At 41.6% G+C, this 21,276-nt stretch overlaps 1 protein-coding gene across 1 annotated transcript in view; it reads left to right on the top strand.

Moving 5' to 3' along the window:
• The window catches only part of RUFY2 (RUN and FYVE domain containing 2), a 58,789-nt gene extending 49,142 nt beyond the window's left edge, over positions 1-9,647 (top strand). Inside the window, exons 13-14 of the mRNA XM_077454276.1 lie at positions 1,734-1,828; positions 9,038-9,647. Coding sequence (XP_077310402.1) covers positions 1,734-1,828; positions 9,038-9,146 — 204 coding nt within the window. The 3' untranslated portion in view covers positions 9,147-9,647. The remainder of the gene's footprint in view (positions 1-1,733; positions 1,829-9,037) is intronic.
• The last annotated feature ends 11,629 nt before the right edge of the window (positions 9,648-21,276 follow it).

Below are 21,276 nucleotides of genomic sequence, written 5' to 3'. Positions count from 1 at the left end.
AAATGTAGCTGGATAACCCCAGCTTTTTTTTTTTTAAATCAGATCATTTTCATTAGAAAACAAACATGTTTTCATACATTTTTGCATACATACAAGAAATAGCTATAAGTGTACCTGCCACACAAGCCATGGCCTTGGTATAAGTACAGAAATTGTCAAGCAGTATACAAAATAATAAAAGTCCATAATAAAAAAAAAAAAAGAAGAAGAGAAAACTATTACAACGAACATCAGACAAAACCCCTGCTTTTATATATCAACTTTTTATGAATGAGAATAACTAGAGAAAATTTCTCTCTCAAATGTGTTGCACTGAAGTCTGCCAGTAATCATAAATTAACAGAGTTTCAACGCTACGCCCCTTCTGCTCCACTTGTTTTGTTGGGTAATGCACACGGTCGGATTTTCCGACAGGAAATGTTGGATGTGAGCTTGTTGTCGGAAAGTCAGACCGTGTGCATCCATCAAACATTTGCTGTGTGACTTTCCACCAACAAATGTTTGTTAGCAGGTTCTCAAGTTTTCCGCCAAAAAAACTTTGTTGTTGGAAAGTCAGATCACGTGTACACAAGTCCGTCGCACAAAAGTTCACGCATGCTCAGAATCAAGCAGAAGGAGCCGCACTGGCTACAGAACTTCCTTTTTCTTGGCTCGTCGTTGGTCTTGTACATCACCACGTTCCCACATTCGTAATTGTTGGCCAACATTTGTGTGACCGTGTGTATGCAAGACAAGTTTGAGCCAACAACCTTTGATCAAAAATCTACGGTTTTGTTGGCAGAAAGTCTTATCGTGTGTACGCGGCATTAGACTCCCAAGAGCATACAGTATGATAGATAGCATTAGGTGATAGAAAACACTGATCACAAATGAGATGGTTGGGGGATGGGGTAGCAGTCATGTTATATAAAAGAGTATTGTTTTTAGATGTGGGAATCTAGTAGCACAGAATTTTAGGATTTCTTTTTGCAATTTAATAAATGCATTTTAAAGTGTTTGTAAGCCTTAACAATGGACTTCTCTTATTTGGTTCCCTTTGGTCGTTTAATATACTATTGAAAATGTTTTGTTATATCTGTTTGGCAAATAAAAACAAATATCTGCTAATCCTGCTAAATATCACATGAGCTGATAACTTCATGTGCTGTACTCTTATCAATTATATTAATCCCAGTTATCTGTGAGGACTACATAAAGCCGTCTCCCATTGGAGGCATTCTGTAGCTCTGTACTAAAGTGACCACACTGCTCCACCATAGATACAGTAGGGTGAATGTGCATTTTTTTTAACGTCTTGACAAGGTTGCTTTAAAGTACATGTAAACCCAATCTCTGAAATCTTAATTTAACCTGTTATAGGGTGTCAGTGCACTCTCTCAGGTTCTCAGTTGTGCTTCCATGAAGCCACTCAGTCACAAGTGCTTCTTATGAAGACTTATGTAGGCATGGTCCACTGTTGTCGCCATAAATAAAACCTGCCCTCAGAAATGTCATTCAGGTGGCTGCAAATCACAAGCATGGAGATCCAACAAAGGATGTATCCTCCCTTTTACTTCATGGAAAAACTAAAAATTTGTATTTGGTTGCTCTACATAGCCAAAAGTAGTAGTAGTCTGCAGAGTAAAAGTACTTTTGTCTGGTGTTGCACTCCCAGCATGTAAACTGGTAGGATTTAAAACAATTATATTAAAGCAATATACAATATTTGATTGAAACCTATTCTTGACAAGCAGTGTTCAGAAGAGGAAGCCAAAAAGAGAGATGTGAACGATGGGCAGGATGGGAAGTCTACCCAAATGTCAGCTTGCAGAAAACCATATGAAGAGAGGTAAGAAAATGCGGGGAGTATCTGCCTTCTGAAAGAAGGATTTTTGTATGCACCATAAAATTGAGGGTCACAGAAAGTTGTAAAACTTAATGGTTTTGTGCAACCTACTGGAGAATTGCAAACTGGCAAACAAAAAAAACATAGGTTAACTCTAGATAACTCCTCCAGCATTATCATGAAAGCAGAGGGGTGGGCCCTTTGACTCTCAATGGATTTCAAGAAAACTATTTTACTATAAAAAATACTATTTTCTTTCTTGTCCACTGAGGGCAACAGGCAGTCTTAAACCTTCAAGATGTCCAAAAGCAGTTCAAATGAGGGTTGGACAAATGAGCAAACAACTGCTAACAGGCCCAAGAAAACAACAGAAAACTGGGAACTTCATGGAGCTCAAAGTGCTGCCTAAAAGAGCTTACACTGGAAGCTGGCATCAGGTGATGCTGCAGTGTCCACCTGGTAGAACTTTGAGAGCATGTAAATAGAAGAACAGGTGGCAGTCTTGTAAATCTGGTAAACAGTTGCTTGATGCTGAAAGGCCCGGGAAGCACTCACAGATTTAGAGTACCGTGATGGGAAAGTGTTGAACCCAATACTTGAAAGCATAAGTATGAATGATGGTCTGTCTGAGTCACCTAGAGATGGTGGAATGCAAAACTGGAAAACCCTTGTGGAGTCTATCCAGGATTAAAGATAGAAAACCTGGACTTCAAAAGTCATGCCATTTAAACCCAGTGACTGTAATGCAGGATGGCAAATCGGTCCATGGAACAGAAGACTTTGATGACCTGGTGGAACCCACATTGTGCAGGTCCCTGTACCTAGGTGAGGTTCACCAGAATTTGGCAGCTCCCAACTGCGACCAAGGTCATGCAACATCCCCGGGTCATTGAACAGAGAAAATCTGCCTGCCAGTTGTATACATCTGGAATTTACATGGCTGACAAGGCAGAAATCTGAAGTTCTGCTGTCTTGCTACAGTGAGACTTCTGTTTCATCCTTGATGATTGATCAAATCCCTTACACTGGCAGAGTGTCCAGGGCTCTTCCCCCAAATAATAACAGGATACTTCAAAAAAGTTTAAAAGGGTAAAAAGTTGCCGTCATCCAAAATTGATTAAGGGGATTGGGACAAGGAAACCCTGTCCCCAACAGATCACCAAGGATACTTCAAAAGATGGCAAGGAAGGACTTTCCAGAGACAGATTCCTGAGCTATCAGGCTGGGGACAACCTGGTCTTCAGACCTGTCCCATGACAACAGAATTCTGTGTTGTAGAGCAGTGGTCATCACCCCTTTCCTCAGGGCCCACTAACAGGCCAGGTTTGCAAGATAACTGAAATACATCACAGGTGATATCATTTGCTTCTCAGTGATTACAGTATTTTAGTCTGCCTCTGCCCAAGGTAATACATAAAACCTGGCCTGTTAGTGGGCCCTGAGGACGGGGTTGATGACCACTGTTGTAGAGGACTAAAGTGAAACTGGACTATCTCAAAATAGGCTACCATCAGACTTAGGACTCTCATGGAAACTGGAGAGTTGGATGGTACCTGGACTGGAGAGTTCAAATCCAAAACCATTGAAGTTTTCTTATGGAAGGAACACTCTGGCCTGAGCTGTGTCCAGGACTAGGCCCAGATACCTCAAATCATAAGTCAGTTTCTATGACATTTTCTAAAAGTTTGAGATCCATCTGAATTGCTGTCTGGATGTGAACTTCACGTTGTCGACTGTTTCCTGAACAAAAGGTCATCTAATTATCAGACAGTGGGCATACCATGAGAACAAAGCAGGGCTAGTATAGGAACGAGCCCCTTGGTGAATACCTGAGATGCAGACAAGAGGCCAAAGGCCAGAGCCACAAACTGCAGGGCCCCCCAACAGAGTAAGAATTGCTGATGTGCTGTAAAGATGGGGACATGTAAGTAAGCATGTCCACAGAAGCCAGAAATTTTTCCTAGTGAAGGGAGGCAGAGATTTTGTAGATTCCACACACAATTATAGGACTCAAATTAAGACATTTAGAGCTTTGAGACCCAGAATTGGCTTATAGACAGTGATAGACAGGTTGGAGTAACAACTGTTCTGCCATAGGCACTGGGGCAATGATGTCTTGGTTCAGATGAACTAAGGGGGCTGGATGGAGATTTTTTTAAACTGTGCAGTGACACAGGAAGGCTGGATGCAAGAAATAGAGAAAAAACAGGGAGCAAAACACCAGTTTGTAGCCCTGGGATAACACCATTGCTCCCAAGTGTCCGAGATGCAAGCTACTCAAATGTCTGCAAATGTAATGTAATGCTGACTCCAGAACTGATGGTCAGGGACTATATCTGGTAAGTGTGACTTCACCTATAGTAGTCCTAGTTCCTTTAAAGCGGTAGTAAACCCGCACATTTTTTTTTTAAACCTGCAAAGCAAAAGGCATAATGAGCTAGTATGCACCGCATACTAGCTCATTATGAAATACTTACCTTAGAACGAGGCCCCGACATCTGGCCCGATCCACGCCGAGGGAGCTGACATGCTCCCTCTGCGTTTCTTCCAGGTATCGCGGCTCCGGCACTGTGAGTGGCCGGAGCCGCGATATCGTCACTCCCGCGCATGCGCGCGGGGGATTTCAGTCCGGCCGCTCGGCTGCTGCCGGATTTTGACGGCGAGAAACCCCTTGTGCGCATGCGCCGCTGCAGTCAGCGGCACATACCGAGGGGAATATCTCCTAAACCGTACAGGTTTAGGAGATATTTTTTTTACCTACAGGTAAGCCTTATTATAGGCTTTCCTGTAGGTAAAAGTTAAAAATGTGGGTATACAACCACTTTAAGAGGAGTAGGCCCACTGGTACTTGTTTGCCTCAGGTCCTAAAACACATTGCTATAGTCCCTGGCCAAGCAGACAAAGAACATTCAAGGGACAGACTGAGGTCAGGGCTGGAAGGAGATAGAGCATTCCAAGGACAGGCAGAGGTCAGGACTGACAGCAGAGTACTCGATGGATAAGGCAAGGCTTACAGGAACAGGCAAGGTGAGGGTACAGGAGCCAGGTAGTGAATGCTAGCACAAGCATAGAACCCTTGGTGTTTGATTTAAAGTAAGTGCCACACCAGCCAATTCCAAAGTTTGTGTGTGTGTGTGTGGGGGTGGGGGGGGGGGGTGGGGGGGGTGGGAGAGCAGCGGGGGAGTGTGGCCAGGCTCATTAGCCTGCGACTGAAAAAAAAGGATCTGGGAGAGGTGTAGTGGTAGCAAGTAACACCTGGAAGGTTGTCTGTGATGGTCCTATTGTGGGAGTCAGGGGCATGGAGAAATTAAAGGAACTTTTCTTAATGTGGATGAAGACCCGATTCATGAAATTTGAACTGGGCACATCTCTCTGCAGTGTTTTGTTATCTCTCTTCAAAGCCCTATGTCCTGTAGCTTTGTCCTGCTCCGCTCTTCTGTTATCAGCCTAATAACTTTTGACAAGCTCTCTGAGACGGGAGCCTGAAGTGTGTGTCAGGGAAGGTTGCTATAAATAGATTAGCACAAAGCAAAACTATTCACAGGCACACTCTGAGTGTGTGGGGAGGGGGGATGTGCACTTTCTAAACAGTATATAAAGCTGTAGACAGCAGATATACATGTAAAACTTATGTAGGGAGATTTGTTTCATCTCTGTGTATCATCTGAAGCTGTTCACTTCCCTGGGTATATGTGAGGGTTTACATCCACTTAAAGAGTGAAAGAAGGAAAAAACGTAGCAGCTTGGTTCTTAGGTTTGTTTGGCTGAGAAATAAAACCTAAGGAAAAATGCATAAGAAGAACCCAATGCCGAAGGTCACTTCCAGGCTATTCAGTGAGGTCTGGATATGGTACTCCAAATGCCAGGATGAGAATGACCATGCCAGAAAGCTGCAACTGAAGAGACAAATCTCCAGTAGAGATGTAGAATCTTAATTGAAGAAAAATCTAAGAATAAAAATGTGTTAGAAAAAAAACATTCTAACACAGCAGAGCTGCAGAATATATGTCAATCCTAGGATGCTTGTCAAAAAAAAAAAAAAACTGAGGCATGCTGGTAATAGAAAAGGTTATCCTGAGCTGGACTACAGTATTTTCCTTTGTCAGTGTCCAGTCCTCCAGTAGGCAGCAGTATAACTCCAAAGATTTAAGACTGTCAATGGATGAGAAAGAAATTTTAAAATATTCATGAACCATTTAGATATATTCAGATTCTTTTGTCTGGCATCCATTCTACCACACAAAGGGTAGCCATTGGCATTTTTTGTGTTAAGCAACAAAAATGCAACTAATTATATACCAACGTGTAAAAGATTACAAAAAATCATAATGGTGCTCAACAATTTTAGTAATCACTACTTGATTATGTGCTGGTCAGTGTCCAGATTTTACACAGTAGTTCCATTACCCACCAACACCCTGGTGAACTTTCACATTACTACCATCAGATTTGTTTGTTACTGCTTATTGACTAGTATCCTGGAAGCGATTGCCACAGCTTTTGCACTGAAGCCAGTTACTATACCAATATGCAAGTAGTCCTTTGTGAAGGCTTGAGCTGGTCACTTTAATTTACTTCTGATGCCATGAGAAATGTTCGTGATCAAGTGTTAAGTGTGATAATTTCAAACATCCATTTTTTTTTCTTTTTCCCGTTAGTTTAGATGTTTTCACACTTTCAAGGCCCATGTGCTCAGGGAAAAGTAATGGGGGCGAAGGTGCCACTGTAAGTGTAGTATAAAAATAAGAACATGTATACCACAAGATTAAAAACACTTACAAGTTATAAGTGGAAGTAATGCTCATCATAGGTATGCAGTCCTGGCATTTCTACTGCGTTCCACAGGCTCCACGCATGATCCGGATGGCTAGTAGAAGGAGCTGTGAGCTCCAAGCGCGTAGCCTCTCATTCAAACAGACAATCCTGACCCTTTCCTCCCCGCCCCCCGTGCTGGTGATGTAATTTCTGCTTCCATGGTTCAAGCTGGTCAGTGTGGAGCCGACCACTTCCTGGTTCTCCTGAAGCACAAGAGAAAACCAATTAGACGTCTTCCCAGCTGTCCGTATCGTGTGTGGAGCCTGTGGGACTTCATACTTATGATGAGCATGACTTCCACTTATATCTTGTAAGTGCTTTTAATCTTGTGCAATAAATGTTCTTATTTTAATACTACACACAGAGTGGCACCCCCGTCCCCCCATCCCCCGTTAGTTTTCCCTGTTTAGCAGAGTTGCTGGACACGCTCTGAGGATGGCTGCCTCTTTTTAAACCACCCCCTTTCTTTGGTTGAACTTTGTTTTACCTTATGACTGTCCAACTATACGTAGATTATCCTAATCTAAGAGCATTGCCTTCTGGAGCGCCAGACATCCAATCTACCTTTACATGTGGTCAGGGAGTCCTCCTTTTACTGGCACCAGTTATGTATTTTTTTCCCCAAAGATTGGTTTTATATAGAAACTTTCAGTGCAATAAACCTTCTATTAGACCTCATTCCTCCCCAATATTGCCAGGATCCACAGTAGCATGTGCCACTATTTTCCATTAATTCTAATCAAGAACAGTTTCCTTGCTGGTTTGCAAAATGACAGGTTCTCAGTTAGGGTCTATAGAGAAAAGGTTCTGCATGCTAAAGCCTAGTACACACTGGTAGTTTATTTTCCGTTCAACCCAGCAGGGCTGAATGAAAAAAAAAACCTGGAGGAGCCCGCTGTATTAACTATCCGATTGTTTGTTTTTTTAAGCCCGTGGTGTGTATGAACACACACAAACTCCATCCGGTGAAAAAAAAAGTGCACACCAAAAAAGTGAAACACAAAACATGCACAGGGTGTACACATAGTCCTCCTCTGAAGAGAAAGGACCCTAACCCTGAGCCCCTGGGGAGTTAGGCTCCAGACGTTGACTGAGGTACTTCACTGGTCCATTGTCAGGAACCATGAAACAGACAGAGACAGAAGTACAATCAAATCACACTTGTTTATTAATAAAAATAAAAAGGTAAATAGAAAAAAGCGTAGTCAAGCATAGCCAGAGTCCAGTAGCCAAATCGGGTAGTCAGTCAGTCCAAAGTTCATAAACCAGATTGGGTAATCAGCCAGGCCTGAAGTCAGGGATCCAAGGAGAGCAACTGCAAGCAGGATAGAAGCCAGGGGGGATGTCAGCAAGCCAGTCTTGAAACAAACAGCAGGAGATGGTTCCTGGTGATGTGACTAACGCGAAGGGAAAGGAAAGAGTGAGCTGGAAGGCTTTAAATAGGCAGGTCAGACGAGCATCATCGGAAACAGCTGGTAACTGTGGAAAGAGAAGAGAGCTGGCAATTAGCCGACAGCTGAGCGGCCAGCCCAGAGGAGGAAGGGCTAAGCCAGCCCTGACATCCATCTGGCCGAAACCAGACAGACCCCATTCTCTGGGAGATCTGCCGAAACAGACCCACCCAAGTACTAGGTGGGGCTCCCCCGAAGGAAGACCCCATGAGAGAGGGCAAACCAAACCAGAAGGCCATGTCCACCCCCTCCGAAGACTTTTAGGGCAGACCCAAGGACCTACACCCTACCAGTCAAACGTGAAACAAAAACGTGCACTATGCCCATCAACCAAAAAAAAGGAACATAGAGGTGCGAAAAAAGGGAAGTGGATAAATTGCATAAGCCATTGCGTAGTACAACGGCCGGCCTTTCGGCCATGAATGCAAATTCCTCTGGTCCTAGCCAAAAGGCCCAGACCAAGAGGCAGATGTGAAAAAAGTGTGATGGTGCAGTGACCTAGGTTCCAGTAAAACTCATAGTGACCCCCCCCCCCCCCCACCAGAACACTCCGGTTAGCCAATCGGTAGACCTTTTTTCGGTCATGCCCCATAGACCGTTGGAATGCTGTCCGGTTTCTATTAAACTGATCGATGCCCCCCGACATTTGGCCTGTGTGTACTAGGCTTTAGTACTATATAGCCCACTGGTATTATGGAGGATAAGAGTTTGGCATGCTGATCTGAGGTCTGGGGTGGGTACAGATAACATGAGGGAAAAGCTGGCTACACATTATTTGTAGTTATTCCTAAAGCACTGTTTACCAATTTGATACATTCTAAAAAGTGGTTATATTGTATAATAATACAAATACAACTCTTCCTAATAAACTTAATTTGTTTTCTCTCCTTTTTTGTTTCCATTTTCTTTCTTTTTATGCCCCCACTTTGACACTATTTTAAAACAGTGATAAAGAGGTTTTAAACCAATCTAGAAACATTGAAATATCGTATATGAAGGCTGCAAATGTTGAATCTGCCCCTCAATATAAACTTATTAAAGATATATCATTTTAACACTGTATGACCAAATATGCAATATACAGCAATTTTATTACCGTATACTATATATTGTAAAATATATGTACTACAATATCTGACTTACCTATATGTTTGTTATTAAAAACATACTTATATGGATCTTCAAGAGAACAGTATATATAAATATATATATTATTATTTTGTGTACTAAAGTAAGTTCTCCCGGTTCTCTTTGGATAGTAAAAATGTATTTGTATTTCAACTTGATCATTTTATTTTTATTTTAACTTTGCCCAGTTATGTCTGTTTAACATTATCTTAGGTTTTACCTATTTGCACCCAACTGATTTGCACTAAAGCAATGAATAAGTTAATTGGATTAATGTAAAGTTCCATATTGTGGTGCTGTAAGTTCTAAATGCTATTTAATCGATTGCCTTAAAAAAAGAGGATATAGGACAAGTTATTGTGATGTATTTTTTCTTTTTTTTTTTTTAACAAAGTGCGAGGCCTCTTTATAAAGAAAATTAAGTGAAAGGAGGGTAGTAGTCTCCTTCTTGTATAAGGCCATGGATATATTCATGTGGACAAAGCTGGGAAGCTCCCCTAATTTGCCAAGTGGGTAGGAACCCTCTAGCTGCCTGGCCTAGGCCTCTTCCCCTATATGAAGTGGGTTCTCATCTTATGAAATTGGTAAAAATGTGGATTGCTACAGCTGGTGTAAATATATGGCAGCATGTCTACAGTATCTGGATTTTCCCAGACATGCATCTTAACACAGAGATTTGATGTCTTTGTCCCAAGAGTGCCAAAGAGCACTTGCGATATACACGTAAACAGTGCAGAGCTTAGAGAATCAAATAATCAAATAATACGGTAAAAAAAAAAAATAAGCAAAAGGAATCTGAAGCAGTGGATTAACATCAAATTTTTCGCAAAATTTGGCAAAAGTGTGAGTGAAACTTTAGTTCTGTTACAACAGGTTTATAACGAACATTTCATGAAAAAAAATCAAGTGATTTTGAATGGCATAGGCAGTTTAAGGAGGGGTGGGAAGATGTCCACAATGACGCAAGAAATAGGCAGCCAAAAACACAAAGGACGGACGCAAATGTGGACAGAGTGCGAACCCATGTACACTCATGCTGATGGGTTTTTTTCATCACAGGGGCATAGTTCACTTACAAGTTCATAGAACATGGTACAACAATCAACCAACCTTGAGACCAGAACTCTGGCCTGACAATTTGATTCTCCACCACAACAAAGCCCCTGCACAGTCAAGTCCGGGAATTAAATTGTCAACCTCATACTCTTATTATCCTAAGATAAAAAGAATGAAAGTAAGAGAAATCTGAGCTAGGCAGTGAATAAAATAAAGTTGCACCATTAATCACTAATGCCACGTAAACATGGCCGGAATTTCCGATGGAAACAGTCCAATGGGAGCTTTTCATTGGATTTTCCGACCGTGTGTATGCCCATCAGTCTTATTCTGTCGGCATTTCCGACGGTCTTTAGATTGAGAGCCTGTTCTTAATTTTTCCAACGGAAAACCTTTCTATCGGATTTTTCGATCGTGTGTATGTAATTCTGACACGCAAAATTCCGACACATGCTCAGAAACAATTCAACGCATGCTCGGAAGCATTAAACTTCCCTTTTACAGTCCCGTCTAACGTGTTGTGTGTCGCTGTGTTATTGACCGTCTGAATTTGGTGTGACCGTGTATAGGCAAGATAGTTTGAGCGAAATTCCATTGGAATTCCGACGGGAAAAGTTTAGAGCTTTTTCCGACGAGAATTCCGATCATGTGTACGCGTCATTAGACTTTTTCACAGCAGATTCCTCAGAGTAAAGTCCCAAAAAAAAAAAAAAATTGCACGGTGCACCATTAGTCAGTAACTAAATTAATTAAAAGGTAAAGCTCAAAGTCTGCAGAATGTCCTATCCAGCAGACTATAGTCTCATAGAAACATCACAGAGGAAGCAGAAGATAGCACTTGTATATTACTAATGCAAAACAATGGGGTTGATTTACTAAATCAAAATAGACTGTGCAAGTGCAGTTCCTCTAATGTTCCCCAGAGTTTAGTGAACGTGGTGATGCTTCACTTTGTAAAGTGTACCCAATTAGATGCAAGGAAAATAAAAATAAAGCAGAATTTTTGTTTGCTCAGGATTGGATGATGGAAATCAGCAGAGCTTCTCCACATTCATTAAGCTCTAGGGAAAATGAATGCTACTGCACTTGCAAATTGCAGTCTGTTTGCCTTTATTAAAGAAGATCTTCACCCTAGAAAGAAAAAAATGATAAAGTCAGCAGCTACAAATACTGTAGCTGCTGACTTTTAATATAAGGACACTTACCTGTCCAGGGATCCAGCGTGTCCTCATCCGTACCATTCTTTGGTGGTCTTCGGGTACTTCAGTATAACCGACCTGTTGGGTTTTGTGGTAGGTGGCAGCAGTAATAATTGTTTTCTGATGGCGGGGAAACCTCCCGCTGTCAGAATACAATAGCGCAGTGTGGGGTATCCCCCCCATCAACGCAATCAGTCAGAATTGAGCAATTTTCCTTCAACCTGTGATTGAAGGAAGAAAACTGCATGATTAATGGCTTGCCTTACTCTTCTAAACATTCCTGTTGGCTCAGTGATATAGCAATTCTTTTGTGTAATAAATTAAACTATTTATTTTTCCTTCTTCAGAAGGAGAGTAAAAACATGCAAAACACTAGCATACTAGAGTCACAGCCTTGTACAGGAGGTGCAATAAACCTGTACATAAAGTCAAAACACAAACATTTAAATCCAGTGGCTTTCACCCATATCATACTGTAGATCCACAGTGTTTCTACTATAGTCTCTATCCCATGGGCATCTTTAAATACTTTCCCTAATGCCCAAAAGTGCCTTGTACATTGCTAGTGTGTACCTGTTTTTATTATGTTACTCTCTTTATTTTAGAATGCCATAGGGTTCTTTTATAAGTTAATTCTTTGTACTGTTTATCACATGGACATTGTATGTGGTGTAGCACACCGTTTAGTATCACTAGTTAACACTTTTATAGCAAACCTCTTTTGTGTTGAAGAATTTTTTTATTTTATTTTTTCATATTTGCTGTTTCAGTTTTCATTATCCTACATCTGCAGGCAGTACTTTTCATATATTTCACAAAACCACCCTTAACATACAGTGTAGTAAACCACCTTTTTGTCTGTGAATCTTATTTAGGACGTAGGGGCAATTTTTAGAGGGAGATCAGGTATTTTCTTTTTTTAAACAAACCTTGAACTTTTCAATTCAGAAATGTTGTTCAACTGTTTGTGTTCAAAGAATTACGAGAGTTCTTTCCACACTTTTTTAACTCTAGTATATATATATGTGTGTGTGTGTGTGCGGAAACCTTTTAAAGACCCTCATAAATTCAAAACAAGCTTTATATCTATTCAATTTTTCCATGGCTAGATTACACCCCAGTCTTAGATACTCCCTAGATGAATCCTTTTTGGTATCCACATAAACACTTTTTAGATATTGTTTTATATCTTTGTCATCAACACTTATACACTGATCAACCATAATATTATGACCACTGACAGATAAAGTATGTACAATTTAATACTTGGTTACAATTGCATCTGAAAGTGTTTGGGATATTTTAGGCATCAAGTGAAATTGTTGTCCCTGAAGTTTGTGTGCTAAAAGCAGAAAAAATGGGCAAGCATAAGGATTTGAGTGATTGACATTGAACCAGCTCCCTACCGCCGTATTGTAAAATTACGGTGGCAGGAACCATTCCTCTCTCTGGGTGGGTGTCATATGACGTCTTCTGCTTCCCGGCATTCCCCCTGTTAGGGGAGAGAAGAACTGATCAGATGTTCCTTGTACAGAGGAACACCGATCGGTCTCCTCCCCTCATCAGTCCCCTCCCCCCACAGCTAGAATCACTCCCTAGGACACACATTTAACCCCTGCAGCGCCCCTTAGTGTTAACCCCTTCCCTGCCAGTCACATTTATACAGTAATCTGTGTATTTGTTATAGCACCGATCGCTTTGTAAATGTGAATGGTCCCAAAATAGTGTCAAAAGTGTCCGATCTGCCCACTGCAATGTCACAGTCACGATAAAAATTGCAGATCGCCACCGTTAGTAGTAAAAAATAAATAATAAAAAGTACAAATCTATCCCCCTATTTTGTAGATACTATAACTTTTGTACAAGCCAATCAATATATGCTTATTGTGATGTTTTTTTACCAAAAATATGCAGAAGAATATATATCGGCCTAAACTGAGGGGGAAAAAAAATGTTTTAAAAAATGGGGTATTTACTATAGCAAAATGAATAAATTTTGTGGGTTTTTTTTCAAAATTGTCACTCATTTTTTTGTTCATATTGCAAAAAAAAACAAAAAACGCAGAGGTCATCAAATACCACCAAAATAGAGCCCTATTTGTGGGGGGAAAAAAAAACAATCAAAATTTTATTTGGGTACAACATCGCATGTCTGTGCAATGGTCATTCAAAGTGTGACAGCGCTGAAAGCTGAAAATTGGCCTGGGCAGGAAGGGGGTGAAAATGCCCTGTATTGAAGTGGTTAAAGCACTTACCCCCATTCACATTGATTGTGGCTTTGAAACGTCTTCTGAAATCGTACCATTTTAAAGCCACATGCATCTCAGTGTGACTTCGGGTGCAACTTTGAAGACATCTGTGAACCTTCATGCACAGATGTGTATTCAAGTTGCACCCAAAATCGCCAAAAATAGTGCATGTACTACTTTCTCAAATCAATGAGGCACCACAAAGTCAGTGTTTCACCAATTTGAACAGTGCAATTGCTAGTAGTAGGATGCGACTTGTCATACGATTTGACTTGTCAAATCGCATGACAGGTCGCTCCAATGTGAATGAGGGCTAACTGCCTTTATGAAGAAGGCTACCATATTTTCTGTTTTCAATAGTTTTTATTTACATAGAATGTTAAAGAACAGTCAGTAGAACAGTGAACAGTCCTCGCTTGCTCCACGTATATTGGATAAACAGTTCAACATGAAAGCAAACATCCAAGCATGGAAACAGTTTAACAATCCAACAATTGAGTGCTAGGCTTAATACAGACAAATATAGACCCGATTCACAAGTTAGATCCTTTATTGCTGTCCCCCCAACATATATTAACTAACATAGGAGGCAGGACAGTGTCTAGTGCTGAAATACTGGCAGAACACGGAATCTAAGGCTACCATATTTTAAACTTCATTACGTTCCTGTTTGAGCATGGCAGCAACATTTCTTAACCACTTGCTTACTGGGCACTTAAACACCCTTCCTGCCCAGACCAATTTCTCAGCTTTCGGTGCTCTCACACTTTGAATGAAAATTACTCAGTCATGCAACGCTGTACCCAAATAAATTTTTTGTCCTTTTTTTCCCACAAATAGAGCTTTCTTTTGGTGGTATTTGATCACCTCTGGGGTTTTTATTTTTTGCGCTATAAATGAAAAAAGACCGAAAATTTTGAAAAAAAACGCATATTTCTTTGTTTCTGTGACAAAATTATGCAAATGATAAATTTTTCTTCATAAATTTTGGCTACAATTTATACTGCTACATATCTTTGGTAAAAAATAATCCAAATTAGTGGATATTATTTGGTCTTTGTGAAAGTTAGAGAGTCTACAAGCTGTGGTGCGATTCATACAGAATTGATCACATCTGATGTACTGGTGGCGTATCTCACTTCATGTGACTCGAACAAGTCAGGAAAGTACAAATACCCCCCAAATGACCCCTTTTTGGAAAGTAGACATTCCAAGGTATTTAGTAAGAGGCATGGTGAGCTTTTTGATGTTGTAATTTTTTTCCCACAATTCTTTGCAAAATTAAGATTTTTCATTTTTTTTATTTTTTTCCACAAAATTGTAATTGTAATAGGTTATTTCTCTCACATGGCATGTGTATACCACAAATGACACCCCCAAAAAAATTCTGCTACTCCTCCTGAGTATTACAATACCACATGTGTGGGACTTTTTCACAGCCTGGCCACATAGAGAGGCCCAACATGCAGGGAACGCCATCAGGTGTTCTAGGAGCATAAATTACACATCTAACTTGTTGACTACCTATTACACTTTTGAAGGCCCTGGAGCACCAGGACAATGACACGTAACACTGATGACAGATGACACTGATACGTGGCAATGATGACATGTGGCACTGATGACAGATGGCACTAATATTTGGCACTGATGACAGATGGCACTTATACGTGGCACTGATGACAGATGGCACTTATAAGTGGCACTAATGACACGTGGCACTAATACATGGCACTGATGACAGATGGCACTAATACGTGGCACCGATGACAGATGGCACTAATACGTGGCACCGATGACGCGTGACACTGATGACAGATGGCACTGATAAGTGGCATTGATGACACGTGACACTGACAACAGATGGCACGTGACACTGACAGGTGGCACTGATGACAAATGGCACTGATATGTGACACGGATGACCGATGGCACTAATATGTGGCACTGATGACAGATGGCACTATGTGGCACTGATGGCACGTGGCACTGATGACAGATGGCACTTATACGTGGCACTGATGACAAATGGCACTGACAACAGGTGGCACTGGGGACAGATAGCACTAACAGGTGGCACTGGGGTGGATGGCACTGGGGGAGCATGGCACTGGGGCGGATGGCACTTTTTTTTTTTTCCCACTTACGGCGGCTGCAGCCATTCATCTCTCCCTCCTCACACGCTGTCTGTGTGAGGAGGGAGAGTGGTGCTGAGAGATGATTTCATATGTTTACATATGAGATCATCTCACATTGGACACGCCGATCGCGCTGTAAACGGCCGCTGTGATTGGCCGTTTACAGCGATCTGTGTTTGCCTGTTGCCTGTCTCCGGGGGACACGGCAAACACAAAACTTCCCCGATGCACGCCCACGGCGGCCCGCATTGCGGAACTAAACTCCCGGAAGAAAGCGCCCGCTCTAAAGCCGTCATTCGGCTATAGGGTGGGCGGGAAGCGGTTAAAGGGCAGAAATGCTACAGCAGATGCTGTTAGCAAGGTACATGTTTGTTAAAACGTGGTGGTGGCTACTGTTTGTGAGCAAAGGGTTAACTATAGATGTATCCTGCCCATTAACATCCACTCTCAATCTAATGGCACTTAGATTGTTGTCCTGTGAGCTGGAAAATCTATTGGGGTGCCCATGTTGACTCATATTCACAACCAAAAGCCTCTACAATGGACATGTGTGCATCAGAACTGGACCACGGAGCAATGGAAGGTGGCCTGGTCTGATGAATTCAAAAATGGTTTGAGGAACACAACAATGAGTTTGAGGTGTTGACTTGGCCTCCCAAATTTTCCAGATCTCAATGTAATTGAGCATCTGTGGGATGTGCTGGAAAAAAGTCTTAAAGATGAAAGCTGCCACCTTGCAACTTACAGGTGCTACTGATGGCTTGGTGCCATATATCACAACATACCTTCAGAGGTCTCGATGGGTTACGATGGGTGGTCATAATGTTTATGACATAATGTCATAAATTTTAATACAATTTCCATAAAAATTCCTCTCTGTCTGTTTCTCTCTCTCTCTCTCTCTCTCTCTCTCTCTCTCTCTCTCTCTCTCTCTCGAAAAATACCTAGAATAAATTTTGATCTAGGTCAGTGCCAAGGTTAGTGTTTGGGTCAAGGCCAGGGTCAGCATTTTTTTGGAAAAGGTTTATTTATTTTTAAATTAGTATCAGTGTGTTTTGGGTAGGATAAGAAAAGCAAAATGTGCACTATTGTTTTTTGGGCTGTACTATGGGTATAAACAACAACTAACATACACATGTGGTATCACTGCGATCATCAGGAACAGGAGAATTTAATTTGGGTTGTTCTTTGGTGGAAGGTTATGGTAGTAGCAAAAGATATACAGTTACATTTAAAAAATATTAAAAAATAAATAAAAATCAGGAGATCTCCATCACCATTTACCACCAAATTAAAAATTGTCCTGAAAAATACAAGGTATAATAATCCACCTGGATAAACAAAGTAGTTGTGGTGATATGTACAGTTTTACTAAAGCATGTCAAAGTTTCAAAATTGTGCTTTGGCATTAAGATTTGTATTACCCTTAGCTGTGAAGGGTGTGTCTGCCGAATATTATAAAACACTTCAACACCTTGATTGGTTATGTTAATTCTGTAAATGTGCTTGTCAGGGTCCAGAAAATATGACTGCTTTTGCAGCTCAGTATTTCTTGCTTACCGTGAAAACTTTCAGGATAGTAAGGTTAAATCATGAGAGCCAATGACTTTAATACAGCAGATTGCAGCAAATTGGATTTCAAAACCAAAGACCTGGTGAACGTTTAAGTCTTTCTTTTTTCACTTTTAATCCCGCTTATTTTACTGTTGGTAAATGTTTTGTAATATATTTTCTGTAAATATCTTGCACTGTTTTTCATTTCATTAAAAAGATATTTTTAAAATTTTCTAAAGCATTTTGATTTTTTTTTTTAATTACTCTAACTTTATATGCTCTAGCCTGAAATTAAAGGACGTACTGCCTCTTTATAGAAACCTACCGCATTTTAAACTTCATTACATTCCTGTCTGGGTGTAGCAGCAACATTTCTCAAAGGTAAGGTCAGAATTGCTAAAGCAGATGCTGCTAGAGAGGTGCATTTTTGTTAACACATGGTGGGGGTTAGCTAAAGATTTAACCACTTCAGCCCCGAGACTTTTTTTTTACACTTGTTGTTTACAAATTAAAATCTTTTTTTTTTTTGCTAGAAAATTACTTAGAACCCCCAAACATGATATATATTTTTTCTATTTATACCGTTACATGACCATATCCACTGTCACTACCCAATAAATCCAAATAGTGGCAGTGGGCCCCTCTGAAAGAAATAAGTCCTTATGTCACTCCTCAGAGTCTACAAGGCCGAAGCCGTAGCTAACATATAGTCAGAAAAAAAGAAAGAAAAGAGACTTTTCCCCTGCTGTTGTGTCCCGCTTTTAACTTGCGTACCAACACCAGGAAAAAAGAAAAGTAGCTACCTTAGGTTTCGGTGAACACATAGGACATTTGATTAATATCAAAAATATTTTTATTTCTTTCTATACATAAAACAATAAACCTTGATTGAATTGCATCAATCGATCCTAGATGTTAACACAACATTAATCAAAGATGACCCAAAGATCAAGTTAAGTTTAGTAGGTTATAGATTATATAAATTTTTTAGAGGTAAAATGTGAATGTATGTATATATCTGTCTGTCCTGTCAATATCTGTCTATTTAGAATAAAAGTAGCAGTTTAAAGAGGGATTTCACTGTGGAAAAAAAAATATTAAAAGGCAGCAGCTACAAATACTGCAGCTGCTGACTTTTAATAAATGGACACTCACCTGTCCCGGGGTCCAGCGATGCCGGCAGCCGAGGCCGATCGATTGCTCGGCTGCTGCCGCCACCATTGTAGGTGAGGGAATCAGGAAGTGAAGTGTTGCGGCTTCACTTCCCGGTTCCCAGCGCAATAGGAATTGTCCACGCTGTCTCTGTGACCCGTGTGTGTCCCAGCAGTTCTGTGTCAGGTAAGTGACACATAATGGGCTACTATGCGATGCATAGTAGTCCATTATGCTTTGCCTTTGCAGGGAATGAAAGAGGAAGTAAACTCATCAGGGTTTACTTCCTCTTTAAGCCGAGAGTGCACCATACCATACTCGCCATATATTACCCATTAGGGTCACTCTGAGACTTTGGGACAGTAGGATGGTTTAGTAGAGGAAGGGTTCATTTGCCTGTATTAGAAGAGGACTAGAAGCATCGATATGCTGAATCTTTAGGAAAAGGAACACATTGCCCAAAACCAGTCGATGATTGACATTACATTATCCAACAATTGCATGCCCAGTGTTTTTCCTAGACTGACCACAAACTCACTGAACCGCAAAGTAACTGTGTTGCACGGCGACTTATATAGGGACAATGGGCGGGGTCACCGGGTGATGTCCCCGCCCATTATGATGTCACAGTCCCAGAGGATGCTGGGACTGTGAAATCATAATGGGCGGGGACATCACCCGGTGACCCTGCCCATTGTCCCTATATAGGTCGCCGCGCAACATGTCCCTCTCATTGCGGCCAGAGACAGCGACAAGTCAACATCTCAAGGAAGAAGAAGAGAAGAATAGAAGGTGGCGAAGACAGCAGCGACAGAAGACTGGGCCACCGCCAGTAAAAGAGCTGGAAGAAGGAGCGGAGGCCCAGCAAGAAGAACCGAAGAGGGGGACAAGACCCCCGAAGTCGGAAGAAGAGGCGGCGATTGAAGACCGGGCCACCACTAGTAAAAGAGCTAAAGGAAGAAAGCGGAGGCCCGGCAAGAAGAACCGAAGAGGGGGACAAGACCCCCGAAGTTGGAAGAAGACCCCCGGGCGGCAGCAAAGAAGAGAGCCGGGCTCCTCCGCTATTAAAAGAGCTAGCAGAAGATAGCGGTGGAGTCCGGCGAGAAGACCCCCAAGATGGTAGAAGACCCCCGGAGCTGTGCAATAAATTATTTTTAACCCTTGTGTGTTGTGTTTTATTAAAAAAAAATTCACAGGTGAATGGGTAGGAGTACATTGTACCCCATACTCATTCACATAGGGTGGGGGGCCGGTATCTGGAGGCTCCCTTATTAAACAAGGACAAGGTGCTTTGGAGTGGGGGTGCTGCGTGGCCCCCCTTTCCCCAAAGCACCCCCCATGTTGAGGGCACGTGGCCTGGTACGGCTCAGTAAATGGATGACTGCACACCTGTCCATGTTTTTTTTTCACATTGTGACAGCTAGTGGGGGGGAGAAAATGGGGGCCGGTACATATGGATATTGGTGTAACATAGTACAAAATCCTTTAAAAACCTCAGAGACTTGACTATGGCCTGTTGAAACCCAATGGGGTTTATTTACTAAAGGCAAATCCACTTTGCACTGCAAGTGCACTTGGAAGTGCAGTAGCTGTAGATCTGAGGGAACATGCAAGGAGAATAAAAAACAGCATTTTACCTTGCACATGATTGGATGAAAATCAGCAGAGCTTCCACTCATTTCAGATCTACCCCTTAGATTTAGAGCAACTGCACTTCCAAGTGCACTTTCAGTGCACCTGCAGTGCAAAGTGGATTTTCTTTTCGTAAATAACCCCCAATGTATTTTACTATTGTACTGATTGCAACCAAGATTTGTTCATTTGCACACACAAAAAAGTATTTTTCCTAACAAATTCATTTAAGACCATGTTGCAAAAATGAATACACCCCAATGAAAGTCTAAGGCCGTGTACTTTCCGGCAGACTAGGTCCGACGGTCTTCCCGGCGGACTTTCGGCAGAGTTCCGATGGACTTTCCAAATGAACGGACTTGGCCAGACACAATCACACCAAAGTCAGATGGATTTGAACGTGATGACGTACGATCGGACTAGAATAAGGAAGTTCATAGCCAATAGCTGCCCTAGCATCGGTTTTCGTCCGTCGGACTAGCATACAGACGAGCGGATTTCTCCATAGGAACTGGGTCAGGCGAAAAAATTTTAAACATGCCATTTCTAAAGTCCATCAGATTTTTGGACAGCAAAGGTCCGATGGAGCCCACACAGGATCTAATTGTCCGACGGATAAGTCTGGTCGTTTGTACGCAGCATTAGAAGCAAAACTACATTTTAAACAACAAAATCCTAGTTATCAAGAATTCAACTACAGGTGAGTCTAATTATTCATTAAACAGGTGTCCAGCAGACAGTTGATTATAAAAGGGTGTTAGGCTGGGTTCACACTGGTACGACAAACACTCCGACATTGGGAGCTCATGTCGCATGATGTGTGAAAATCAATGGTCCAACTTTGAAAATGCTCCCTGCACTACTTTGATCCTACTTCAGCCCATTGAGTATCACTGAAGTCACATCTGATCCAACTTTGGCACGCGACTTGTGCTCTGATGATCTTGAAGGGGAACTCCACACCAAATAAAAAAAAAAAACAGCAAGGGTTCCCCCTCCAAGAGCATACCAGGCCCTTCGGACTGGTATGGCTTTTAATGGGAACTCTCACGCCGGAAAAACTGGGTGAGAGTCCCC

The sequence above is a fragment of the Lithobates pipiens genome, unplaced genomic scaffold (assembly GCF_037356315.1).
Source record: "Lithobates pipiens isolate NorthernLeopardFrog02 unplaced genomic scaffold, aLitPip1_a1.2 Scaffold_25, whole genome shotgun sequence".
Taxonomy (NCBI): Eukaryota; Metazoa; Chordata; class Amphibia; order Anura; family Ranidae; genus Lithobates; species Lithobates pipiens.
This window is presented reverse-complemented; position numbering and strand designations above follow the sequence as displayed.